Here is a 27,800-nt window from a genome sequence, read left to right as displayed (position 1 = left end):
AGGCATTTTAGCAAATCGTTGACAGTGATTGATTCAGTCATTGTACATTTCTTCCTATGCCGCACCTATCAGAAACCTGTCCGACTGGCACAATAAGATTCTTACGGCTGGCCTCTACTTCTTAAGCAAAAATAGTCAAAAAACTTTGGTATTACTTAATCAAATGACCTCATCACCACGTAACAATTTAATGGTTGACGTTAGAAAAACCTCGTTTAATAAGCAACGAGGAAAACCATCTTGAGATTACGCATATTGAAAGATTCTCCAAACACAGCATACGACGAGCCATATGTTCAATACATTTATTCAGTATAAAAAAATTACAACAATTTCTCAAAATTACATTTCATACAAAAGTCCAGTTGTCCTGTATCATGGCCCTACTCAACACTGACAGCAGAATTCCTTTAAAGGGACACTGTGTAATTTGACCATTCGATGTTGCTCTGTTGTGTCGTACAGGCGAAAACAAGTGTTATAAAGACTCAAAGTGACTTAAGGGCACCATTTTGCTTCTCATTGTTTGCCTTTCACCAGGTCTTTGGTTTGTGGGGGCACCCTTAGCAGCAAGATAGCGGACAAACATATCAGCCCCCTCCAGTTGACCCTCTATCATGTCAAATAAATACACATTTGTTGACCTACAAGTATTTAAAAAAAATACACGGTCATATAATAGTTAATGTATTTTTGCTTATAACTCAAATCAATTTTGTTTTTTTTACCACTAGAAGGCGCTAAATAACACAAAATGTTCCTTTAAGCAGCTTCAAATCAACAGAGGTCATGGAAAAAGCCCACATTTAAAAAAAAAAGTTAACTCAGGGAAACCTTTGCTTTTCAATTAGTCATCCTCATGAATAAAGACAACACCCTTCAAAAAATAAGATCAACAAGTTTTGAACCAGTTCACAGCCATAGTAGTGTGTCTGCATTCCAGGATCTCTCAACTGACTGCTGCTGAAGGGTGGTGGCAGCTCATCACATTTACATTGAAAAGTTGTCTGAAATGTTGAAGGGGGAGAACTATATCTGACCGCATTGACTGCAAGCACAGCAAAATTGGACATTTGGCGTCTATCTGCGTCGATGGAAGTGGATGAGTGTGTTTAAGAATCCCACTGATTTAAAATCAAACTGCTGATGGCATTCAAATGTTGTGGGGGTTTCCACTAAGACCCAGGCTCATGTGCTTAGATAGTAAACCCAAAGGCCTTCAGCATGCTCAGTGTTTCAAAGTATAGTTTGGCCCATAGCTGTTAATAGCTCAGTGCATTTGCATATGGGTGATAGCCCACACACAACAAATGGTTTTGTTTAGATATTCAGTCAATTTCTATCTGTCTCTCAGCAGGGAGTGAACAAATTCGGAGCAGAAGCCCGAATTTTGTCTTCGAGCTTAAGCGTGGGGAATCCGTACTCTGGTTTGTTGGCTGATTTGAAGGACGGGGGCTTGTCTTTCAGGTCCAGCTTGAGCTCCGGCTGCACACAGTTGTTAAACAGGTCGTCCATGTAATCGTCCTGGGGCAAGGGGAGGTTTCCTCTGCGCCGCTTGGCTTTGTTAGCGATGCGCACCATTCTCTTTGAGATGAGGTAAATTATCTCACAAATGTTGAGGACGATGCAAAGTGCTGAAGCCCCCACCATGAAGTAGGTGAAGACTTTCTTCTCAGTGGGATGGCCAATGTAGCAGTCCACCACATTGGGGCAAGGCGACACCTGGCACTTGACCAGCCTCGGCAGGTAGAAGCTGTCGTAGACGTGGTGGAGGATGTAGAGGAAGGCCACCTCAATGCCGGTTTTGACAAAGAGGCTGATTAGATAGGTCCACCATAAACCGCCGTGCTTCTTGCCGGTGTTGCTGTAGAGCTTGGCGCTCTGGCCGTGCTTAGCTTGGTGCTTGCGCTCGCGGTCATCACGGTAGGCCACGTGCATGACCACCATGAAGGACGGACAGGTGATGAAGATGAGCTGCAGTGCCCATAGACGGATGTGCGAGATGGGGAAGAAGTGGTCGTAGCAGACGTTGGAGCAGCCCGGTTGCTTGGTGTTGCAGTCAAAGTCCTTCTGCTCGTCGCCCCAAACACGCTCGGCAGCCACCACGTACACCATCACTCGGAACACAAACACAACGGAGAGCCAGATTCGCCCGAAGGCGGTGGAGTATTTGTTCACCCCGCTCAAGAGGGCTTGGAAGGTCTTCCAGTCCATGACTTGGACAAGTGGTCAGATGGAACTTCAATGGAGTTATTATCTAAGGTTCTGGCTTGAAGAGTAAAGAAAAGGCACATAAGACAAATTACTATGGCAAAGGTGACTATAAACATACCGTATTGTAACTAATAATAGAACCTTATTACGGAACCTTTTAAACCAAGGGTGTCAGTCTCAAGGGCTACATAAGCACAACCGTTGTCCTCAAAGGACCTTAAGTGAGTTATAAATGTAACAAAATTAACAAAATTCCTTCTTGTCACTAAGTGTCATAAAACCGTTGAAGCAAACCGTAAGATGTTTAAAAGTGATTATTTGACAAATATTTTTTTGGTATACTCACAAGTCAAGACTAGATGTCGCTGCGTGGTGTTGTCTGTGCAACCGAATACGAGTGCTAAAAAGAAACACAAGGAATATAGACTACGGAGCCTCATAGTGACACAAACGCAATATTTTTATCTTTTATTTTTTTAGGCTATTTGAAGGTTTGGGTACCCGTAGCAGCAGTATGGCAGACAATCATATCAGCTCCCTTTAGGTGAGGTTAGGTTATGTAAAATAAATGCTAATTTCTCAACTTACTAGTAATTTAAAATGGTATATACTGACGATCACTCCTCTCGAGGGATATGACCAGGGTAGATGGATCGATAGATATACTGTATTTATGAGAGTTCATGTATTTTTGTTTAATATTACTTAAATCAATGTTTTTAATGAAGGTTTTCTTACAACTAAATGGCTCTAGATAGCGCACACTGTCTTTTTAATAATGATTTGTATTAGGAATCTCAAACTAAAGTGGAATTCATCCCAAAGGATTCCAAAAACGAGGATTTATGCGGCTCTACGAGACTAAACACGGAAAATGAGTTAAGAAGCAATATACACTTGCCTTTTCATAATAAACTACCTCACATGCCTCTCCACCTTTTATCTGTATTCTGTTTTTTTTGTGTGATTTATTGCTCTTTTGTCCTATTCTTGTTTTATTGAGGTTTTATATTCTGTGTATAGTGGCCTTGGGTGTCCTTAAAGGTGCTTTACTATTTTTATTGTTATTATTACTATTATTTTTATTACTTTCATCCATCTTTGGGGAAGTCAATTTCATACATGCCAACCTTTTCACATTAAAAGCAGAAGATTTTATCGTGCACTCTTTTATCGTGTACTATTTTTACGCGCGAAACACAATCTGTCTTAAACATTAAACGAACAAACAACACGGGTTTGTTTCAAACCGGAAGCGCCCATTTTTTACCAAAACAAAATTCAAATAAAATTTTTGGAGCGGTTAATTCATGCAAAAAGACTAAGTCTTGCTTCATGATAAACCTGTCAAAGGCTAAATACTTCAAGTTACGTTTTTTGTTTTAGTTTAAATTAGTAAAAGCGGTGACAAAATTCAAAAGAGGTATGCGATTTCAAGAGGCGAAAAGCAGTACAGTAATCTATTGCGCAAAGTGGTAGTCTTCGCAGGCCAAGAATATGAATATGAATACAAAGCGCACTAGTAACAACCAATCACGGCTCACCTGTGTATTTTTTGGGGGGGAAAGCTGAGCTCTGATTGGTTGTTACACCCGCGATGAGTAACATTGACTTTCGCTCGACAGCTAAGTAGAAAATGGCCGCCCCCTAGGATGGAAAAAAGTAGCCAATGTTTCAATTAATTTTGAATTGGCATGAGTCAACTACCTAAAGTCAGCATTTATAACATTTGCAAATCGTTTGCATGAAAGACGTTGAATCAGGGGATTGTGTAATAAAGGTCTGAAATAATAGTCTGTGTAATAACCTGTGCAGCCCTTTGAGACTCTTTGTGATTAAGGGCTATACAAATAAAAATGACTTGACTTGACTTGACTTGACATTCTGTGTAACTTGATAATAATTTAGAAATATGATGGATTACAGTTCAATAATCGATTTATTGCAGTTTTACAGAAGTAATTCAAATTCAGCTACCGGACTTACTGTGCGGAGTTTGTATGTTCTCCCCGTGCTTGCATGGGTTTCCTCCGGGCACTCCGGTTTCCTCCCACATTCCAAAGACATGCATTTCAGGTGGATTGGCCGGTCCAAATTGTCCCTATGTGTGAATGAGCGAGCGAGTTGTCTGTCCCTGTGTGCCCTGCGATTGGCTGGCAACCAGTTGAGGGTGTCCCATGCCCACTGCCCGATGATTGCTGGGATGGGCTCCAGCACCCCGCGACCCTACTGAGGATAAGCGGTACAGCTAATGAGATGAGATGAGATTATGATGACATTCCGTCAAAGTTTTTAGACGTTTTTAACTTCATGTTACATCGCAAACGAGCCTACGAAATACACTTGAAACCAAAGAAAAAACTTTTTCAATGAGGCGTTTAATAAAATAAAAATATGGTTTATTTTTGTTGTTGTTGACACAATTGTTTGATATTAAATTGGAGTGAGAAACTTGAATGAGAACAAGAAATTGAATTTTAAGAGTTAATTTAAGATTAACATAGCCATTGAAAAACTCAATATTGTTTTTCACTTGACTAATCTCTACTGTAAACGTTTCATGTGAACCCATACGTGGGGAAAAACTAAGCCTACAGTTGAAACTACCTTTCTTTGTCCAAAATCGATTACTGTCAGTACTACTGAAATAAGTCGCTTTAAAGCTCTTATAAATATACGTACAAATGAGGAAGAAAAAAACGCAACAACAACATCATGAGATAGGCAGTTTTACAAAGCGTACCCAAACGCACCAGGGAAGGATAGAAGTGAGCGTTCATCTTACCGAAAAAAAGTTGTTTCAATCCATTTGTGACGATCAAGATGATGGATCATACACGTCGCGTGTACATTTTTCCGGTTATTTAAAAGTCTTTCTTCGCCACAAAACTCAAAGATCCGTCAGTGCGGACAGGTAAAGGAGCGCAGGCTTGAGATATGCGCCCGTGGGTGTGGTTAGGAAATCCAAAATGAAGATGACGACACACTGAAGCGGGCACAGATGTTCCTCCCTCCCCAGCCTGTCTCAGTCTACTCGCTCTCAGTTCACATTATTCAGAGTAAGAAACAAAATAAGTAAATATTCTTTACAATGTTACATCACATTTTGACCCTTTACACCTTTCCCACTTGCATCTATTCAAGTCGGGAGAACGTGGGTTTGCAAAGGTTGGCCTATTTGTAATTGTTTGCCTTGTGTTACCAGGAACTAAAGTCGTCTTTTGTTCCGACTTGTTTCCACTTGCTTCGTGTACTCCCGAAACAGGCACACCCTTCAATGAATACATTTTTTCTTCTTTCAGCAAAAGAGCTTGCGTGAAGGGCAGAGTTGCTATTGTGTGTCTGGCTGTGCGTCATGATTATGGAGGTTGGAGTCAGTCAGTGCCCTACCTACCCTAGAGGAAGTTGGCACGACACACTCGTAAGTAGGGGCATATGGCTTCAGGGTGAAATGTCAAAATATCGATCCAACGTCACAGTTGAACTTAGACACTTTGTCTTTTGAGTTTTGAACATGTGTGAACTGAACTGAACTTAATGAAAAGTTCCATGCAGTGCATAACCCCCAAAATACTTTTGTCTTAAATCCAGTCAAGTCACAAATCACAAAATGTCTCAAAGGACTGCACAGGTTACAATTAGACCATCCCATGATCTTAAACCAACATGCGGGAAAGGAAAAACTCGAAACCTCTGCACGAGGAGAATAAGAAAGGGAGAAAGAGAGAGAGAGAAAAAAGAGAGATAGAGAGAAACAAAAGAGATGAAATGAGAAATAGAGAAGGGGAAAAAGAGAGAAAGTATGAAATTCAAAGAGAAATACAAAGAGAGAAGGAGAAAAAGAGAAAGACAGAAGAAGAAAGCAATTGAGACGGAGAGAGAGAAAAGAGAGAAAAATGAAAGCGGAAGCACACAAAAGAATGTAAAAAGATACAGAGAGAAAGAGGAACAAAGAAAGAGAAAAAGAGAGACAGAGAGAGTGTAAGAGAGATAGGGAGTGAGAGAAAAAGGAAGGAAGAGAGAGAAAGTGAGAGAGAAATCCAAGTACAAGTACGTTTGTGAGAGGCACATCAAGTGGATATATTTCAACTTGTGGCTCGTTTTTCTCTTGCGCTTCTCTGAACGTTGTCTTGCGGGCCGGATTCAATCCCTTAGCAGGCCTGATTTGGCCCGCGGGCTGCCTGTTTGACACCCGTGGTCTAGATGCTGGTCAGATGAGTCATCTCGAATCGTCCTTCTCCCTCGTATCACCACCAGCCAGGCAGTCGGAAGGGAAAGAAAAAGAAAAATATGAGGTAGGCATCAATCATAAGCTAGTGAATTGAAGAGGGTCTCAAGTCTAGATTTAAAAACTTCCACTGAGGTTTCAGATCTTATCCCCAGTGGAAGAGCATTCCACAGCACCGGGGCCCGGATGGAGAATGCTCTCGAGCCTGCAGGCTTCTTCTTGGCTCTAGTAGATAAGTAAATAACTATATTCCTACATTAGTGTAAAATATACACAGTACAGTAGACCAGGGGTGGGAAGCACATCTGGGTTTTTCATTCACCCCGCCAAACAAAAATGTTAAAAATAATGATAATATGTACTACTTATTAAAATGTGTTGATCTGGTGCTCTGGTGGTCTCCAGTGTCCCCAACATTCAAATAGCTGACTAAATATTTTTCACTTGCTATTTTTCTTATGTATTTGTTTTCTTAAGCAAAGTATTTATGTATTTATTTAATAGAAAAAAAAACTTCTGAGCTGGCCTTTTTCCAATGCATATTATCCAATTTAGTTTTTAAAAAGTAACATAATTCTATCAAGAGACCAGAACAGACCAGGAACCCCAGAGCATTCGTTACAGTTCTTTATTAGGGAAGCGTACAGGGCTTGCGGGAGACATGATGTCTGTCAGACGTCAGCAGCGGAGCCGGGAAGATAGCTTCGGATCATGTAGCCAATCGGAGTGCGGAAGTCAAGCAGGTCAAGTTTACCGGGGCTGGAGAGAAGTTCGTAGGGTGGGACGGAAGCAGGTCGGGTCGGAGGCAGGCAGAAACAGATAAACAGAGTTCTAGGCGAAACAGGTAATCAGGAGAGTCACACAGAGTTACAATCGTATCCTCTGACGAAGAGGTCTGGGCGCAGCGCGCTAAAGAAGGAAGCATCAGCCAATCAGAAGGCGTCCACATGATTGCTCCAGGTGACCAGAGTTAGCAATCATGACAAATTGATTACTTTACTTTAAATACAGGCAGCACGGCAGCGCATTGGTTAGCGCATGTGTGGCACAGTTCTGAGGTCATGGGTTCAAATCCAGCTACCAACCTTCCTGTGCGGAGTTTGCATGTTCTCCCCGTGCTTGCGTGGGTTTCCTCCGGGCACTCCGGTTTCCTCCCACATTCCAGAAACATGCATGTCAGGTTAAATGGCCGGTCCAAATTGTCCCTAGGTGTGAATGAGCGAGTGAGCTGTCCGAAGATAGCTGGGATGGGCTCCACCACCCTCGCGACCCTACTGAGGATAAGCGGTGCAGATAATGGATGGATGGATGGGCTTTAATTATGAGTGTCATGGTTGTCATGGCGCCCAATTTGCCCCCCCGCCGTGTTTCGCCAGCTTCTGTCACGGTTGCCATGGCGCCCAATTGGCCCCGCCCATGGACACCAGCTGAAGCTCGTTGACAAATTGGCTCCATGTCATTATTAAAACGCTGTCCTGTCGTTGGCCTTTTGTTGGTGCGTCGGAGATTCTCAGTTTTTCGTGTGTTTCTGCTCCTGTTTTGTTCCGCCTACGATCTGTTTGATTTTGACTTTCTCCGTTTCCGACACCGTTATCGCTAGCCACGGAAGTCCCACTTTTATAATTACGTGAGTGGGTCCTGTTTCCTGTTCTGGTCTCTGACAATGAGGTTCTCAAATAATTTAATTAAATGGTTTATTTATAACAAAAAACGAACTATAAGATGTTGCGAATGTCAGCATGTTTGTTTATTTGTTGCTGCCATACTAAAATACTTATCTCCATATTTTGTCTTTTTTTTGTTTTTTTACATTTTGTGCAAGGTTAATTTTAAAAAATCCATTCCAAAAATACAGATATGTCTTCTGTAAAAGGCTACATTTTCTTTTTCTCTTCACAACTTGCTGATGTAAAGGATTTGATACTTTACCGGTAGATACCAAAATACAGGTATGCTACTGGCCGAACTACTTCCCACAATACCTTTCCTTTCTTTATTCAGTTCTGAATCTTGTGTGCTCCGTAAAGACTTTGCAAGTTAAAATAGGCAAAATATGGTATTTTTTGTATTGTATTCATTCTGTATGGGTCCAAGACTTGCAGTGATGTTAAATAAGACAATAAAAAATGTGATAACCATGGAAATGAAGATTGCGATTATCAAGAAATACGAAGAGAGCACACAAATAACAAATTTCACTAAATTGCCTGGTCATAACCAATCCACGATCAGGACTATTATCAAAATTAAGGGGGCGATCAAAGCAAGAGCATGTCAATCCCTACAATTGGAAGTTTTGTTTATTTTTAATCCATCGTCGCCATCTCCTAGCTCCCCACGTCTACTTCATTTTACCAGCTCAGGTCACGTCTCATCAAAGAAAAATACAATTTTATTTTTTCCTTTACGTCTATGTCTATTTATGATGTTATTTAATTATATGCTACACATAAGAGGTACTTAGTATGTACTATTTTGTTATATTGATGTTTTTATCTCGGCTACCGAGGGTTCAGAATGCATTAGCTACACTATGCCATAGGTTTCTTTCATGATACAACATTTTCACTTTATGGTCCCCAGTTTAGAACAGATTAATGTAGTATCTTGGGGTTTACTGTATAGAATACTGAGTTAAGGAACATTAGACTTTGGAATTGTCCTTTTTTGTCATTGTTAACAACGTAGTGCACATTATCTTCAACAACATTAGATGTGGCGCTCCAGGATTAACCTGTAATTCAGCCCCAAAAGATAAAAATAAATGAAATTAACGAATATTAGGAAACAATAGGCAAAAATATTCACAAGGTAGTGCTTGGAGACAGGCCTAAGTTGTAAGTGCATAATAATAATAGTTAAATGAATTAAATTTAGCAGCAACAAATTTCCAAAATAAAACGAGAAGTAAGATATAAATGCTACATTTCATATACATAGGCAAGATACTGCTGGAAGTGTGAATTTTCCTACAGGGATGAATAAAGTATCTATCTATCTATCTATCTATCTATCTATCTATCTATCTATACATATGTTTTCATGTTTTGTGGTTTTTTTAGAGGATTGATTTCCCTGGGGAAGAAACTGTTTCTGAGCCCTTTAGTTCTTGTTTTAATGGACCTGTTGCATCTACCAGAGGGGGTATATTAAAGAGGCATGGGTGGGGGTGAGAGTAGTCCTTTTTAATGTTGTTGGCTCTGTATCGCAGGCAGGCAATATTCTCCAGACTGATGTCAGGGATTGACATTATTAAGACTATTTAGTGGCTATATTTGCACAGATAAAATACATGTATATAGTTTAATTCTACATGATTATTAGCAGACAAGAACTCATGTCCTTCCTAGGTGGAGGTCCAAACAGAGAGAGGGAGTGGTTTATTTCGGGTCAGAGAAATCAGTATAGACAAGAACATGACTTCAAAATAAAAGAATACAAGATTGATAAACGTACAAGAGATATAATTACACTCATTGTTGAAACGTTACTTTATGTGTGTGTGTGTGTGTGTGTGTGTGTGTGTGTGTGTGTGTGTGTGTGTGTGTGTGTGTGTGTGTGTGTGTGTGTGTGTGTGTGTGTGAGAAACATTGTTTTTATATTTAGTAATATAAAAACAAGCTAATTACCTTGAGACAGAAATTCAAGAGATTTACATTGAAAACCTGACACTGGACAAAGAGTAGCCGATGATTTTCTGGTCTGTGTTTTTAAGGCTATTCATTATGCTGCAGTTCTCCCAGCATATCACAATATACAATACAATATGGATTAAGAAGAAAAGTGCATGTCCTGGGGAAAATGCGGTGACCATTTTGCAACATACCATGGACTGCAAATGATATCACAGTTAATAAAGAGATGAGTTGAAAAACTCTGGATTCGGTTCCTCACCTAAAAGCTGTAATAAACTGAAGCCACGTCTACACTAATGAGGCTGCATAGCACATACTTTTGGTGAAAGTATGTTCAGGGAGTTGAATTTCCGTTTGAATACCATTCCTATCACACGGACACAAAACAAGTTAGTACTTACTGAAAGCCCAAAACAAATGTTTGGCTATCTAGCGTTATTGCTGCATAGCTAGAGACATGCATGCCAACACATTGACATAAAAAAAACAGTGTATTTTATTGTGCGCTGCATTTTTTATGCGTGAAACACAATCAGTCACCAGACTATTAAAATAAGACAAATTGTTTAAAATGGAAGTTGCAAGCTTTTACCAAAATGGGGAATTCATTGACATCAATAGGGTGGTTTATTCACTCACAATGACTTAGTCTTTCTTTAAAATAAAGCAGCCGCTTACTAAAATACTGGTCTTAAGTCAACATTTTTTGTTAAATGGTAAAAGGACTGTATTTTCTATTGCGCTTTTTGATCAAATTTGAAGAAGCGGTAGATGTTTTTTTTTTTCAAGCAGCTTTAAGAGGCATAAATTGCTAGTCTAACGCGTAAAACGGTTGTGGTGGCAGGCATTTAGGTAGGCGGACGGACAAACAGACAAATAGCTTTTGATGGAACAAGATATTGGCATGGTAGGTTGTCAAAATAAAGGTAAAATCGAGAAAATATACTTTTGAACTGTAAAAAGATTGCTAAACAAGCTGAACGACAGCAAGTGTTGTCTTGTCCGTGTTGACTGTTCATCACTCCTGTAATCATGTTGCGAAAACTAGAAAAGGGTGAAGCAAGTCGAATTGCAGCTTGATTACGGGAGCAGGCCATTACTTGTCCAGTCTCGTTTGTTTTGATACATGTGCTTCCATAACATTCTGGTATCAATGCAGCAAATAATGACTTTGTTTGCAGTTCCTTACAAATCATTTTCTAGTCCAAACGAGCAGCACAAACAGGACGGAAACGTTCAAACAAGCCCAGAAATTTAAGACTATGGAGAGGAAGGTGAGACATTAAGGAAACTTGTCCTGGTTGATGTCACCAGGAAGCCTGATGCACAGTAAATGTCGACAATGAGAATATTTTTATACCCCTGTCAAAAATGAAAAAACAAAAAACAAAACACGGCACCCTTCCTGAGAGCATAACAATTACCAATTGTAAGTTGTTTGGCAGAAGAGCTGCCTAACGGGTTCAAATGATTCCGCGTGTCAACGAAATGACGAATTCTGAAACATCAAACACTAACTCTCAAGGTCTAGCAGCTTTGAGCCAAAACTCACAGGAGATCACTAGGACACCAAAGTGCACACTAAGTGAATGTAGGAACTCCATGACAACTAAATAGATACAGATCTTAGGGGGACGGGTGCAAAACACTTAGTATTAGCTTCCAGAACTGGTCCAGTCAGTCTGTTTGAACACACCTGAAGGAATGAAGCAACTTCTTCAACCTGTTTCGACAAGATCAACCCACACAACAACGTCAAAACTTAATTTGAACTGGGGGAGTCAGAAATTATACCAGGATGAAAAGATACAGAGGAAGTGAGATGGAAGTTCCGGTAATCATCAGCACATTGGTCTCTGAACGAAACTTTTAGGTAAACGGTCACAGACTTTTACTAGAGCATTCTTTTACTCTTTGATAAAAATGTAGTGGGCATATTTGTGAGATAACCTTTACTTCTACCCTCACACTTAACCAACTTCCCAGTTCAAATAAAAAGAGTAATCAATCGACAGCCACAGAATTCCAGGGCTGGGTGGGCCCGCACATCAGTGGGGATGACTCAGGCCATGAAGCACACAGCTCCTCCCTTTTTTCCTGCTCATGATACCAATCAACCCAAAATACCCAGTGTGGCTCCTGCCAACACAGCCGACAAAAATGGCACAACACAAGAACCACCCCCACTTGTGTTTTTATACAGAGTACAAAGAAGTCTCAAAAAGTGGAAAATAATTCAATTTAATAAAATATAGACATCCTGAAAATGTAAACAATGTAAAAAAAACTTTAAACTTGCATACCAAAGTGGTGATAAATTACGTACACAGTGTAAAAACAATGTAAGCAAATGTACACAAGCACATGTAAACATGATGGACAAAAGTGTTGGGACATGACCACGCAGGAAGTAACATAACATGGATTCTACTGTTGTGGAAAATGTGTAGATACTACTTTAATCAGAAACAGACATTTTTAAGGACAGGTGAAGTACCAAGAAATCATACCCAGAAGTCTATTTTTTTAGTTTTCAAGTCATGTCTTAGAGCAGTGTGTTTCAACCCTTTTTGAACCAAAGTACACTTTTATTTATAAAAAAGTTCCGAGGCACACGGTCTGTCGAAAATGTTTGAAAATGAAGTTATGTCAAATATTTCAAAGTAATACCTCATAAGCAGATAATTAGTACATACAAAGAAGAAAATAATACTTAAAATAAAAAAGAATGATGTGCTTTATTTATGTTTTTATTTTTTACAGTGCAATCTTAAACCGCTTTGTTAAACAAATTAAGTTTTTAAATGTAGTGTGCTACCTCATGAGCAGACAATTAGTATATAAAAAGTAAATAAAAATCTACTGCCACATACTGATATGGATGACTATTACAGTTCCTTGGCCTGATATTTTTGGAAAGACAAAATTGGGCAAACTCCAACAGCACACAAGACAAGGTCTCACGGCACACCAGGGTGCCCCGGCACACTGGTTGAAAAACACTGTCTTAGAGGATTAACCCACTATTTCTGATTGAGTCCAAGTCCTGAGATTCCAAGTCAAGTTTTAGGTCATTGATTCATGAGTCCAACTCAAATCAAAGTTTCGTCATTACAAGTCAAAATCAAGTTTCAAACCATTAAGACACAATCAATTTCAGTTTTTTTTTTTAAATCTTAATTCATTGAACCACGTGTCCAAGTCTTTAGGTTCCATGTCAAGTCTTAAGGCATACCCACGAGTCAAGTCATATTCATTTGTAGAGCCCTGAACCAGAATAGTGCCCACATTTGACAGATAGTAACAACAATCCAAGACCTCAATAAAGGCTACATTGAGATCAAGCTACATTGTACTGTCATGTTCCCAAATAAGAAGTCAAGTTGAGTCTTTTGTAGATAAGCTTGAGTCGAGTTGTGGTTCTAAGAAAAATTGAAATTGGTCTCTTCCAAGTGAAAATTACAAGTCAGTTAGCATTACGGTTTTACGAAAGAACCAGTTAAATGGTTGTAATAAAAACAGTAGATGGTGAAGAATAGAAGGATTTAGCAAACAGCAGTTGCTTTGACCTCAGTTTTAGGAAGTCAAGAATAATGACAATCAGAGACAGGAGTTCAGAAGATTGAAACATCTGGATTCTATCCGAGCAGACTTTGCGGCAGGATAAGGCCACAGTCTCAAACGGTTGCTTGTAGTACAAACATATATTCACACTGACCAATAAAGAATTGAATTTTTACTTGAGTTACTCTCTCTTGAAAATTGGGAGAAAGTCAGACAAATACCCATTGTTCAGATGAACTCAATTTCTGGTAGAGTGTCCCAAGAGTTTTGTCCATTTGGCATATGTGCGATTTGTAAAGACTGTACAGTTTGAATGAAAACATTCGGCAGCTTGGCACTGGCCTGAGAGGAAAATCTTACACACGAAGATCGTGGGTGCGTAACACGCGTGTGAGACCACACTACAAATCACAGGCTGACTCATGATCTGGAAGCCCGCTTTAAAAAAAACACGACTTTCCCTTTGTTCTTCAAAACGGGACTAAAAAATGCGACTACGTACCATGGTAGGGTACAAAACCCAAATGAGTCATTGCAGGTGGTTTACTGATCAAGATACCGCTACACTATATGCTGGGGCAGGAGTTTGGGGCACATTCTTTTTGGGCATCAGCGCATTGGGCTCCATCAAATTTCCACCACTGGTGGTCACAATGTGGTGGGAGTGATGGACACCAGTGAAGATCTCACGGCACCGTTTGCCCACCAGGTAGATGATCTCCATAATGGAGAGAAGGATGCAGGCAAGACTGGTGACCACCATGAAGATGGTGAAAATCCTTTTTTCAGTAGGGCGGGCGATGAAGCAGTCCACCTTGTTGGGGCATGGCTTCTGTTCACACTTTATGAGCAAGGGAAAGTCGTAGCCCTCATAGATGTGGTAAAGGAGGTAGACGAAGGTGGCATCCACGCCGACTTTAAAGACAAGGGTCATCACGTATGTCCACCACAGACCACCACGCTTTTTCCCCGTGTTCTGGTACAGGCGACGGCAGTTCTCGCCGTACTTGAGGCGGTTCTTGCGCTCGCGGTCCTCCCGGTAAGCCACGTGCATCACTACCAAGAATGAAGGGCAGGTGACAAAGATGAGCTGGAGGGCCCACAGCCTCACATGGGACACAGGGAAGAAGTGGTCGTAGCAGACATTGTGGCAACCCGGCTGAGCTGTGTTGCATTTGAAATCCTTCTGCTCGTCTCCCCAGACCTTTTCAGCCGCCACCACGAAGACCAGCACCCTGAATACAAACACGATGGACAGCCACACTCGGCCGAAGGCAGTGGAGTACTTGTTGACCCCGCTCAGAAGGCCCTGGAGAAATCCCCAGTTCATGGTGAAGACCTTTTAACTGTTGTTTTCTTCCTGCTAATGAAAACAGAAAAGCTATAGACAAAAATGTTCGCAATTCACTGTTATAATGAGGTGCCTATACTGTTTAGATGTGTTCTAACGGATGGGCAGGGCACCCACATGATGCGGCTGGGGTAAACCAGTAAAAGCTGTCGGGCCCTGCTGTTGAACAGAAGAGTGTGTTGTGTCACCCTGGTAACATGGCCGCATTCTTGTGTCCCATTTCATCTGGAGGGACGAAAGCATGACCAACTTGGGTGCAAAGGTGCTTAACTTGTTTGGGTGTTTGGGCATTTAGGTTGGCCGTGGTCACATTTTCTTTGTGTTTTTTGCTACTTCTTCCTATTTTATTTTCTTGGTTTTTGTATGTGTTTGTCTTGCTGTCGGTCAGCCCTCTCGAGGGATATGACCAGGGTAGATAGATAGACGGATAGCCTATACTGCAATATATGGCTGGGGTCTCAAACTCATGACCCGTGGTCCACACATAGTTTGAAGACTCCGCCTCATCCTATTTTGTTTTGAAAAATAAAAAGGAATATATTTAAGAACAGTGTAACGTTTTATCAAATCTTTTTCTGTGGAAATGAAATTAAATGATCTGCATTTTTATAGCGCTTTTCAAGTCAATGACTTCCCAAAGCGCTTCACATTTCCCAATAGCGGCCGTGACCTGTGCAGCCATGTAAGGCGCTAACCTGCTTATTGGGGGTATTGGGGGTTCAGTGTCTTACCCAAGGACACTTCGGCATGTAACACGGACAAGCCGGGATTCGAACTGGGATCCCCTAATCCTAAAACGATCGCTCTACCTCCTGAGCTACTGCCGCCCCCCAAAAAAAACAATTCAGCCCAACCACATCCAGACCCTTGCTTAGGGGTGGGCAAACTATGGCAAGAGGAACACATTTAGCTTTTTAATCCGGCCTGTCGAATAAAAGCGGTAAAAATATAGATATGATATCCTGTATGTAAAGTGGTGAAAAAAAGAGTACTGGGCAAAAAAAAGAGAGGTAAAATGGTTCGGGTTGGTCACTTTGAGTCGCCATAGTTTGTATTCTTAATTATGCATTGTAGCAGTAGTTGTCAGTTGCACTACATAATAGAGAGCCATCTAGTGGTTAAATATTACACCGTGTCCCTTTAAACAATTTGACAGTTTGCAAACAATCAGTATTGAAAAATGAAAAACAAAATTCTCAAGTGTGTGAAATAGCTTCTAGCCTTAGGCAATAAGCACCTTCAATGCTACAAAATTCTTAAGACGGGAATGTACAATAATGACAAGGGTTGAATGAATTCTGCATTTTACCATTAACGTGTTATCTTAAACTTGGGTATTTCATTTTGTAAATGTTCTTGCACAAGCGGGATGCCATCTTAAAATTTATTTCTGCATTTCACTTGTTACAATGACAATAAATTTGATTCCATTCAACAAATTCGACTCTAAAATTCAGGTATGTTTTTGGATTTCTAGAAGATGATAATTGTTAATATAGGCAAGGATATGAAAAGTACATGTGGAAAAAAACACTAAAAAATATTTTTGTGAGCATATTTGTTTAGACAAATATATTCCCATTATCCCCAAGACTGATGAACAGAATGATTAAATCATTTGCAATTTATATTATAATAGAGTTATTATTTTTCGAAAAATCTGGTCGGTTTACTTTGAAAAATGGACACATCTGTAGCTCAACGATGGGAGATTCCGAATGTGATCTTAGTGTTATAAAAATCTAACTTTACTTTCTAAAAGAAGTTAAGAAAAACAATAGTCGAGAATTAATAACTGGTTGAAATTTTCTTAAGTGTTTTTGTCACTTATGTTGCGTTCACGGAACTAGCTGAGTCGTACTAAGGAAAGCAATCCCAGACTGATATAGCTGCTTTCACAAGTCTGAGGCTTGCATAAAGAACGAAACTAAAAGTCCAATAAGAAGATCACATCGAAATAGCTTTGTTGTACTATTCAATCGAATATTTTCCTCTACTTACTATGTCGCACGGAGGAGAAGTCGTCGGATGAGGGTCGTCGAGCGCGTAATCTGAGCGTTCGTCAAGAAGAGCGACGGGTAAGGAGGGAGGAGCACAGACGCAGGCGCTCTTCTTCCATTTCTTTGCGAAATGCAACCTGCCTGCCCAGGTGTGGCGGTGGCAGCCATTCTGGGACTCTTCCTTCATCCAAAACAACGCAATATGTTTATTTTGTCATGAGTTCAGTTTTAATCTTTTTCCCCCTTTTTAGGTTCACCTAGTGAGGAGGAAGGGGACAAGCTTGATGTGGTTTTACCAAAAACATTCCTTTAAATGTTTTTTTGTTTATTAAAAAAACAAAAGTGGCTTGTTGACGATGAGAAATTTAAGTTCTGGAATAAATGTGAGCTAAAAAGTAAGGTATAACAATTCAAAATTGTAACAATAATCTAGCTCAGGGGTAGGGAACCTATGGCTCGGGAGCCATATATGGCTCTTTTCATGAGTACATATGGCTCCGAAATAAAATGTAACTATTGCACATCTCTCCTTGGCGTTCCAAAGTCAAGTGATTTTATCCCGATTTTGGTCCATATAAAGCCGAAGCAACTGAATGCAGAAGTTCGATAAGAAACCATTTGAACTGATAAATAAAAACGCTGGCAAACGACTTTGATTGGGTGAGCAGTACAGGTGGGCGGATCCCTGCACACAGCGCAAGGCACTTCATTCCCTCTCTCCTGCTCAGTGCAGTCTACGCCAAAAATGAATATGACGATATGCTTATCGTTTGCAGTAATTTGTGACATTTTTACAAGAGAACTTTGCATGCACATTGTTTTGAAACCGTTATTAAGGACAAATTTCGTGGAACACTCCAAAAAAAACCAAAAACTATCACACTTGAAATAGATATTACACACAAAAAAAAAAAAGGAATCTACACTGGGGCAGCACGGCAGCGCAGTGATTAGCGCGTGTGCGGCACAGTTCTGAGGTCATGAGATCGAACCTCCTGTGTGGAGATTGCATGTACTCCCCGTGCTTGCGTAGGTTTCCTTCGGGCACTCTGGTTCCCTCCCACATTCCAAAAACATGCATTTCAGGTTAATTGGCCGGTTGAAATTGTCCTTAGGTCTGAATGAGCAAGTGAGTTGTAGATCTCTGCGTGTCCTGTGACTGGCGACAGTTCAGGGTGTCCCCTGCCCACTGCCCGAAGAGAGCTGGGATGGGCTCCAGCACCCCGTGACACTACTGAGGATAAGTGGTGCAGATAATGAATGGATGGATGGAATTTACACTTTCTGTATAGGCTACAGCACACAACTCGATTAATTTTTGTAGTTAAAATAGTCATGGGTACCTGAAATTAGTCCCTTGAATGCAACACAGAAAACATTTCTCATCAAATTATCATACATTTAAACATTAATAAGATGATTCAACAAGACTGAACATTAGATTTTTAGTTCTACTTATTAGACATACCAAACTTTAGAAAAATGTCTAGTTTTTATTGATCACAAAATGATTTATCGAAGTACGTCTTCACTAAATTGAAGTACATAATGTGCATGTATATACGTGCCTTAAAAATGTTGCACAAGTATTAGGAATTCTTTACTCATTTAAAAAAAACAACATTATGCACAAAACATGGAGCAGTCACTGAATATTTTCATCAAGTTGAACCATTCAGAACCATTATTGCATTTATTTAAAAAAAAAAAAAAGAATGTCTAAGAATATTTACACTGCAAAGGATTGGGGCTGAAGGTGTAAAGAACGATTCCATTCACATACACACTCAAATGAGAATGTTTGGGTGCATTTCAGTTACACACATTCTCCGCAGTCTGAGATGATTACTTTCTTCTTTGGCTTTCCGTCTTTTGTCCCCTGGGCCTGCACAATACAAATTGGATCATTTTAGCCATGAGGAAGTGACAAAATGAAAAATAAAAAGGAAAGCAATATAGCACAGTATTTTTTTGGGGTGGTTCTTTTTTGTTGTGATTAGTTGGCCAATGGTCGCCATGATATGAACTGATATTTTTTGTCATGTCTTTTAATGTTTAACACTAAACAACAAACAATAAAACAAATTCAATGTGTAGCATATAATTCATATATTAATACTTTTAGGTGAATTACCCCAAAACTTAATTTTGTATATCATTTGAAATGATTTTATAATTACTAATTAAGAAAATTACCTAAATTGGATCCCACCAAATCAAAACATTTTACTTGGAAATCCAATTTTAAATAAAAAACGTTTTTTAAGTTTATTTGTTTTGATGACTGATGTTAAATTTCGCTTTTTAATGTCATAGTTTACATGTAAAACCGTGAAACTACCAACATAAGCCAAACCGATCACGTAAATTATGAAAAGTATCATGAAAAAAACAAAACCTTACTAAAATAATTGTGTTTGCAAGATGAAACATTATTACGACAGTTCCTGACAGAATCCTGGAGTGTCATGTCTAATCTCGTAGTGAAGAATGCACTACATCTTTGTCAATAACAATAAAGACAATTCCAATTCTAATAAAAAATGTTTTGCAAATCCACGTGTTTTTGTGTTGAGATCAGTTTGCCCATGTGCAAGCTTTTTTGGGACATTTTGCAGTGTGTTAGCACCTCCTATTGGTAAATATGTGACATTGCAGTCAGTTGGCTGGAGTACGTTGAACAAGAGTGAAACACAATGTAAACAAAGAACCTGTCAGAATCTTCGGAATCGTTAACATCCCTAAATAGGGACGGCTTTTTACTTGCCATGTTTGGTGTTTTACACGGTAAAATGGACATTAAAATAGGAAGAAACAAAGGTAAAACATGTCTTGTAAAAAATAACATTGTTTTTCAAACCAAAATTTTGTCAATTGGCATCAAGTGTTTTTAATGCAATGTCTTTCCTTTTCAGTGATGTTTTGCCATTCAGTCCTTACCTCCATTGCTCGAAGCACGTCCATCCCCTCCAGCATTTCTCCAAACACCACATGCTTTCCGTCCAGCCAGTCAGTTTTATCCGTGGTGATGAAGAACTGGGAGCCGTTGGTGTTGGTTCCTGAGTTGGCCATGGAGAGCTGCCCTGTATTCCCCACAAATAAACGTTAAGCCACTCATTTCAACCGTGATGTTTTAAGTGTGTTCATAAGGAAATAAGTCATTCCAAAGTGAGGTCTTCACCTGGAGCGGTGTGTTTGAGGACAAAGTTTTCATCATCGAACTTGCGGCCATAGATGGACTTGCCGCCGGTGCCGTTGTGGTTGGTGAAGTCACCTCCTTGGCACATGAACTGAGGAATGATGCGATGAAAACTGCTCCCTTTGTAGCCAAATCCTTTTTCGTGTGTGCATAAGCAGCGAAAGTTTTCTGGAAAGAAACCAGTCGGATAAAATAAATGTCTTCAAGACATTGATTTAAAATACTGTCACTTCCGGACTACAAACTGCTATTTTTTTCTACATTTTAAACATGGCAGCTAACAGTAGACTGTCGCTCATTTTTTAAATTTATTTTGGAAGCCGCATGGTGTCGGCGGTTGGCTCAGAACTGGTGCAAACCAGGGGAGTCTGACCGTATAATAAAAGAAAGCATGGCGAGAGCCAGAAGCGGGTGATGACGCAATGTAATTTCTGCTCAGTGCTCTGAATGTCAAAGTAAAGGAATTCAGGAAACCCCGGGTAAACAGCGGAAGTGACTATTACCTCTTCATCTAATTTAGACCTGGGCGCTCTGTCCTTGAGGGCCACACGTCCTGCATGACTTTGGAGGTTGCTTTTCTTTACCTCAGGTGATAAATTATCTGGCTTGCAGAATCCTGGTGATTCAAATCACCTCTATTGGGGCAGAGAAACCTTAAAAAACATGCAGGAGATGCGGCCCCCCAAAGACCACCGTGCCCAGGACTGATCTAATTGTTGACTGTTGAAATGGGGGAAGGATATTCCCACTGTCCCTATAGAGCAGGGGTAGGGAACCTATGGCTCGGGAGCCATATATGGCTCTTTTCATGAGTACGTATGGCTCCGAAATAAAATGCAACTTTTGCACATCTCTCTGTTGCGTTCCAAAGTCAAGTGATTTCATCCCGATTTTGGTCCATGTAAAGCCGAAGCAACTTAATGCAGAAGTTTGATAAGAAACCATTTCAACTGATAAATAAAAACGCTGGCAAACGACTTTTAATTGAGTGAGCAGTACAGGTGGGCGGATCCCTGCACACGGCGCAAAGCATTTCCTTCTCTCTCTCAGTGCAGTCCACACCGAAAGTGAATATGACGATATGCTTATGGTTTGTAGTAATTTGTGACAATTTTACAAAAGAACTTTGCATGCAAATGGTTTTGAAACCGTTATTAAGGACAAATGTCATGGAAAAAAATTGCCTCAACACTCTTAACTGAAGGTGGAAGACAAAATGTAAATGGCATATTTACATTGATTTGGGACACAGGATTTGGCGTTATTATCATTTCATACATTTGATTAAATCATCAAATGACACACAGTGAAATAAAATGTGCTGAAGAATTAGCTTTTGTCTAGAGAGCGTGTTTGGCTGTTTTTTCAATTTTGTCTGAAAATATATGATGTGGCTCTCTCAATTTCTTTTTAAAACATTTTTTTTGCTTTTATGGCTCTTTGGGTCAAAAAGGTTCCTGACCCCTGCTATAGAGTAATATTGTGATCTAAGCTAAATCAGCAGAGAAATGTCTAGTACAGAAAAGTAACACATTGTGTTGCAAAGAAGACACTTGTTTGCAGATTGTCTACAGCTGTAAATCTCAAACAACCGGCGCAGAAGTCAATATTAATTAATTTGGCATTAACGTATACGTATGAGTACGACAAAAATAATATGAAACAGAACTCAATGTGCAGGGTCTCCTCTCTATTACTATGTCATGTGTGCAAGGGAGAGGAGAGTCTAAGATTAGTTGACCAATCAAGCGACACTACATAAAATATTCAAGTCGGGCTTCTGAATTTGTGTCAGTACGGTACAGTGTTGTTTTGGGGTATTTCTGTTGCAGCGATGCATATATGTTAATGCCAATTTAATTCATATTGACATCTGCGGGCACAGTCCGCAAACACGTGTCTTAATGGCAGCACAGTGCATTACATTTCTATACTAGATATTTCTTCACTAATTAAAAAAATGTTAAAATGGACATAAACGATGTATTTTTCATGGACGTTTAAACCTCTGCCTTAGAATCCAGTGCGGCTTGTACAAAAACAAAGTCGATTTTCTTCCTTGTATTTGCGTATGCTGCATTTATTTCGGTGCGCTCTGTCGTCCGGAATTTTCTGTAGATATTTTTTAAGGGTTGCAGTGTTTTTTTTATTTGTATATTTTTTCTAGAGGGGAACCTTTTTTTAATATCGTACAAATTGTGTCTCGAAACTAATTGCCTTACAAAACATACAGACCTGCGGTCATTGGAACGATGTCGGCCCGTAGGAGGAAGCGAAGTCTGCCTGCAGGCTTGTTGTCGATCTTGATGTCCATGTAGACCTGAGGATTTATTCTTCCCTTCTTAGCAGGCGGCTCAGCCTACAAATCCGAATAACACTCATCAAGTTTCTTCTTTTTGATGTGGGACAATTCCACAACATTCCAACCTCTTCCGCAGCAGTGTTGGTCTTTTCTCCTGCTGCTGCTGCCTCAACCTCAGCTTCTTCAAGAGTCTTTCCGGAGAACTTCTTCAGCCAGTCGTCATCCGACCAAACTAAAGAAAGAGTAGAGATAATACCTCAGCAAGCAATTTCATTTCACGATAGGATTTTGCCATGTTTGCATTGTTTATTGTATGTTATAAAGCAAAATTCTAAATCTAGGTACAGTAATCCATCAGTATATAAGAGTTGAACCTTGTGTTCAGCATTCAAAACAGTCCAAAAGAATGTAGGTATTGGGAAAAGATAAATAAATACAAGTTTTCAGGTACAGTAACTATCTGTCAAACAAATGGGTGGGCTTGTAAAAAGGGTTTTTTCTTTGGTTTCAATGTATAGTATGCGCTTCACAGATTTTGGAACGTAACTCCTGAGATAAGCAACAGTTGCCTGTATATATTATAGTGTTACAGTTAAATAATTTGAACCTGAAAAAGCAAATATTAGAACTACAGTTATGTTGATACAAATACTTACAATCAATACAACAAGAAAATGACCCAAACTCATATAAAGAATTCACCTGGTCGAGTTGATCCCTCCTTGATTCTCATTGGCTTGGCAATGTTGACGCGAACCGTGCGGCCGAAAAGCTCGGATTCATTCTGATAAAAAAAAGTGATTATTATAAATGCTCCCAATTTTCCACACAGAAAACTTTTCTGCAGAAAATGAGTACAGCGCATTTTTTGTTCTGGCTGAAAGAAAAAGGAAAATTGAAATAAGGCTTTCAAAAGAGCAATGTTTAGTTGAAGAGCCATGCCTAGCTGCCTTTCACTTGGGTCAGAGTCTGCTTCTCCATTTTTATTTTGCCCAATAGAAGGAAACTGGAGGACGCCAACAAAACTTCAGCTCTGCCATGTTATTACCAACAACACATTTTCTAAAAAGCTCACATGTCCCTCTACTTCCATGTTTTTGGGGCAGCTAGTCGGGCTTTGGTAAATATTTACATGCCAAGACTACAGAGCTAACTATGTACATTCTTGTGGTTTATATCAAAAACATACTGTGAGTGTGACATTCAATCCATTTGTCACCAAAGTCGATTGGCTGGTGCCAAGCCATGTCCAAGGAGAATCAAATTTACTATTATTTCACTGTGCTGAATATGAACAAGTGATTTGTTGCATTAAGCTGTACCAACTAGCATATTCATTTCCATCTTCCTGTCGTTTTGTGAATTTCCCTACGGGGATGAATAAAGTATCTATCTATCCATCTTTTATTCTTACTCTGACTTACATTCTTATTTTCTTTTCACTATTCACAGTTCTTTCCATTAAATGCCAAAATGCCCCACAAAATATGAAATTAATAAAGGGAAACAAGATTCTCCAGTGTACCAGGTACAAGCTATTTATTTTTTGTTATTACGAGTCGCTTTACACCACTTACAATGAAGTTGCATCAGTTATTTGCATTTTAGCCCTCTCAACAGTTTCACTTCTCTGTATCATTTTGCTATCTTACTGGATTTTTTTTCAAAGCACTTTAATGCCTCTTTTGGTGGTTTTATGAATTCAATTGATGAAAACCTGCATTAACTGCTCGGTTAAGTATCATTCTAAATTGTACCCTTATATAGCAAGCCAGTGTAAATTAAGTATATTATATATTCTGTGTTTCATTTTCGGGCAAGCGTTTAACATTTATTGGTCGCAAATTTTCATTTATTTGATGCACCTATAAATAATCATAACATTGATACTGATCATGCCACTCTACAATTGTAAGTTGCACTCACCATGTTATCGATAGCCGCAGCTGCATCCTGAAGGACATAGTGAGAATTAAACAATGCTTACTTTTGGTCAATATTTACGTGCCAATTCGTATGAATCAAATGTTAAAACTTGGTATGATTGAAAAATTTAAGTATGATTGAAAACAAATATAAACTCACACATACCTCTGCCAGCTCAAATTCAACAAAAGCAAATCCTCGGTGTTTCTCTGGAGAAAAAAAAAATGGTTCATGACCAAATTGCATTTTTTTTCTCCCCCACATTGCATAGGAATCAGGTATCGTGCTAAAATGATGTTAGAATGAATAACAACTGTACCCGTTTCATAGTCTAATGGAATTTGGATATCTGTGATGTCGCCAAATGGGATAAAAGCAGCTTGCAGAACTTTTTCGTCCACTTCCTCTGCCAAACCACCTTAAAAAAGACAAAGATAAAGGATATCACAAATTACAAATAAAAGAGGACACATATTACCAACCTTCTTTCGGCAATTTGTCACATAAACAACCTATGAAATGTCTATTTTGAATGAGAATCTTGAACACATTTCTATGTGTGATCTTTATTAGGAACCTGCATAACTGTTTGATATTCACACGCACCATGAATGAACATTCGAGTCCATATAAAGTAGTATTCGTGTAGATAAATACCTTTCGTGTTTATTACAGCATCACGTTGGAATGAGACAGAAAACTTACCAACATACAAGACTCGTTTACTGGCCGCCATGTTGGAAACAAACCTCTCAACTTTGACCTCGGTCCCAATTGGTGGAGCTGAACAAAAGCCCGCCCTGTGTTTGCCTGCGTCAGTGCCAGAGGCGTGTTCAGAAGTCAACACGAATACTATACATTTCATGTGTTTGGTTGTTAAAGAAAATCAAATACATTTCTTTAATAAAATTAACACATCATTTGAATCATTTTTTTTTCTTCAGCTGAACACTTATTCTAGTTCAGGGAGAAGGATAACTATTAAAATAGTGCAATCAACATACCCTGTCAACCTCTACGGCTCCATGCCCTTACAAGTTGTCGTATTTTCCCTAACAAAATACAAAATAATCTTACACCATATTTTTTTTCAAACGTGTTTGTTTATGTAGTTTAACATTTTATACTGCACACGTGTTTCATTATATCATATATGTTGTTAATTAACATTTTGTTGTAAGATCCTTAATTGCTCGACATGAATGAGGTTTGTTATAAAAAAAAGTTCAAAAATAAAGTCGCTTGGACGTTCACTGTAGAAGGAAAAAAAACATGCAAATATAACTAAGTAGAATAATACATTTTCTTATTCAAATTATGAATTCATTTTCTGCATTAAATTATTGTTGGTAATACTGATTAAACTGATAAAAAGGATAACCACAAACCTGTCTTTTTTCATTTTCTCATTTTATACTTCCTTTTTTTCTTAACTTCTTTATATAATATAATCATTCGTAATATATAATGCATCAAAGCAAGTGAGCCGTTTGAGAGCCGGCGCTCTTTAATGAGTCTAGCCGAAAAAGCCGGTTCTCTAAAAAGAGACGGACTTCCTTTCACTACATCAAACCGCTCGCTTCGTTTGCAACTGAGATAGAGGCTTCTGCGGCGAACTCGTTTGATTTGATTGATTTTCTGTTTCGTGATAGTCGGTGTATACCGGATGGTACCCATAATTGATAAATTTGCGTTTTTCCGTACCGATTTTCACGTACGTCGTACACATCTTAAAAGGCATTATAAACGTACTTTGTATGGCAAAACGGTACAGGTTGACAGGTATGAATCAATAACTACTATTCAATCGCACAATTTGGAACACAATAAGTATACAGTACAGTGTTTCAGATTTTGTTTACATTTATCAATTACATATATATATATATATATATATATATATATATATATATATATATATATATATATATATATATATATATATATATATATATATATATATTGGTCTGTTGGTTGGATCCCTTAACCACTAGGGTGGTAGGGGCACCATTTCCTGTGGTGTCTTGAGCAAGTACAGCCTGGTGGTGCCCATCCCTCTCTAGGCCAACATATGTTTCCACACGGTCTCTGCGAAGTACACAGTACTATTTGTTTGGGCAGAGTTTTATCGATCAAAGACAATAAAGGCAGAATCTTCACGGAAAAAAAAGTCGTTGACAGCATGAGCTGATCAGCAGATATATTACTGGCAGTGCGGTTTCCTTACACAAATGAAACAAGTATCTCTCGTGAATTTTACTCGGTGATACATACAACGCGCTAGACATGAATCCCTCGAGAGAGGGAACTAGCGCAGCTGTAGAAAGATCAACAGGTCATGGGCCCAGTTTCCATTGTTTATTCAAGGTTGATGCCATAGCCTGCTTGTAAGTCTCTGGCAGCCCCACTGTAACTCTGTAACAGTAGTCAATTGTTAACCCACTGTCACGTGCTTTACATTCCCTGTTTTTCAAGTATTGTGGTTAATTTCATCCATTCCATGTGTCTCACTGTCTGGTGTCAATTGTGGTGTTTCGTCAGAGTATTTTCTGTCTATCTGTCAAGTCAGCTCTGGTTCATTTTTGTTCGTCTGTGTGTAGTTCTCAGTCTCACTCTTTTTAATGAAACGAACCGTTTTGCGTCCCTGCAACTTCCCCCCCCTGGAAAATAGATAACATAAGTCATTGAATTGTTGCATTTTTCAAAAATGTAATCGGAATGATTATTCAATCACATACTTTGAATAGTGATAAATACATTTTTTAAGCCAAGGCACACTTTATTTAATCCAAAAGATTTTGAGGCACACAGTCCATTGAAAATATCTTAAAATAAACTCCTGGCACTAGTTTCATGTTTAATTTTAAATGATCACGTCTCCTAAACTGACAGTATAGAGTTTTTGTGAACACCGTGGTTCAGGAGAAATTTGGTTGAATAATATTGCAGTAATTTGGGACATTACTACATTTTAAAACCATTTTTTCAAGTTTTACTGAATTCTCATCGTGTTTTTCCCTAGACAAAAAAAAGATATTACATAAAATAAGCAGAAACATTTGTCAATGGAACCCAAAATGTTTTATTAGGTTATATTTTTATTGTTGTTAAATAATAGAATCAGCAAGATTATTCGAAATAGTTTTACTTTATTTAATTTATTTTAGTGTCACGTCATGTCTATTGTTGTAGCCTTTAACCACTACACATTTCAGTGCAATCTTCAACAGCCTTATCAAACAAAATAAGGTATTTGATATATTCTCTGCACTGGCTTATGAGCTAATATATGAAAAGCTATACACATTTTGAAAGAAATTATGTAAACTGCTGCCCCCTACTGATGTGAATGAATGTTACAGTTACCCAGCTGATGTATGG

The 27,800-nt window shown here is 39.0% G+C and overlaps 3 protein-coding genes and 1 long non-coding RNA gene across 6 annotated transcripts; 1 reads left to right on the top strand and 3 right to left on the bottom strand.

Annotated features, from left to right (window-relative positions):
* Window positions 1-291: 291 nt before the first annotated feature.
* Window positions 292-5,403, bottom strand: gjb3 (gap junction protein beta 3). 2 transcript variants are annotated; one of them, XM_088354217.1, is made up of 2 exons: window positions 5,000-5,403; window positions 292-2,265 (listed from the first exon to the last, which is right to left on the bottom strand). In XM_088354217.1, the coding sequence occupies exon 2, from the start codon at window positions 2,212-2,214 to the stop codon at window positions 1,351-1,353; it is 864 nt and encodes a 287-aa protein (XP_088210343.1). In that variant the 5' UTR covers window positions 2,215-2,265; window positions 5,000-5,403; the 3' UTR covers window positions 292-1,350. The 2 variants fall into 2 exon arrangements, with proteins under 2 accessions (XP_088210343.1, XP_088210342.1); XM_088354216.1 differs by having other exon boundaries at window positions 292-2,269; window positions 5,000-5,400.
* Window positions 4,976-21,523, top strand: LOC148351528 (uncharacterized). Of its 2 annotated transcripts, none has more exons than XR_015852853.1 (4): window positions 4,976-5,273; window positions 5,517-5,635; window positions 14,844-14,972; window positions 19,908-21,523. It is a non-coding gene; the product is annotated as an uncharacterized LOC148351528 (long non-coding RNA). The 2 variants fall into 2 exon arrangements; XR_015852854.1 differs by lacking the exon at window positions 19,908-21,523 and adding an exon at window positions 15,079-15,548.
* Window positions 12,300-17,069, bottom strand: gjb10 (gap junction protein beta 10). Its single transcript, XM_088354218.1, has 2 exons — window positions 16,994-17,069; window positions 12,300-15,004 (listed from the first exon to the last, which is right to left on the bottom strand). The coding sequence occupies exon 2, from the start codon at window positions 14,969-14,971 to the stop codon at window positions 14,192-14,194; it is 780 nt and encodes a 259-aa protein (XP_088210344.1). The 5' UTR covers window positions 14,972-15,004; window positions 16,994-17,069; the 3' UTR covers window positions 12,300-14,191.
* On the bottom strand, window positions 18,582-25,238 carry ppie (peptidylprolyl isomerase E (cyclophilin E)). The gene is made up of 10 exons (XM_088354215.1): window positions 25,125-25,238; window positions 24,739-24,837; window positions 24,585-24,628; window positions 24,420-24,446; window positions 23,196-23,277; window positions 22,619-22,725; window positions 22,427-22,550; window positions 20,174-20,359; window positions 19,933-20,075; window positions 18,582-18,877 (listed from the first exon to the last, which is right to left on the bottom strand). The coding sequence occupies exons 1-10, from the start codon at window positions 25,153-25,155 to the stop codon at window positions 18,809-18,811; spliced, it is 912 nt and encodes a 303-aa protein (XP_088210341.1). The 5' UTR covers window positions 25,156-25,238; the 3' UTR covers window positions 18,582-18,808.
* Window positions 25,239-27,800: the final 2,562 nt, after the last annotated feature.

This window comes from Urocampus carinirostris, chromosome 15, assembly GCF_059441175.1.
Source record: "Urocampus carinirostris isolate Australia breed hairy pipefish chromosome 15, RoL_Ucar_1.0, whole genome shotgun sequence".
NCBI classification, from domain to species: Eukaryota; Metazoa; Chordata; class Actinopteri; order Syngnathiformes; family Syngnathidae; genus Urocampus; species Urocampus carinirostris.
Note: the sequence above shows the minus strand (reverse complement) of the source record. Positions and strands in the feature narration are given on the sequence as shown.

Excerpts from the sequence above, each read along its gene's own strand:
- gjb3 (XM_088354217.1), bottom strand. The coding sequence starts at position 2,214 with ATGGACTGGAAGACCTTCCAAGCCCTCTTGAGCGGGGTGAACAAATAC.
- gjb10 (XM_088354218.1), bottom strand. The coding sequence starts at position 14,971 with ATGAACTGGGGATTTCTCCAGGGCCTTCTGAGCGGGGTCAACAAGTAC.
- ppie (XM_088354215.1), bottom strand. The coding sequence starts at position 25,155 with ATGGCGGCCAGTAAACGAGTCTTGTATGTTG. Across the intron at positions 22,551-22,618 it reads CCAACACTGCTGCGGAAGAG|GCTGAGCCGCCTGCTAAGAA; the intron begins GTTGGAATGTTG and ends TCGGATTTGTAG. Across the intron at positions 20,076-20,173 it reads CCTCAAACACACCGCTCCAG|GGCAGCTCTCCATGGCCAAC; the intron begins GTGAAGACCTCA and ends TGGGGAATACAG.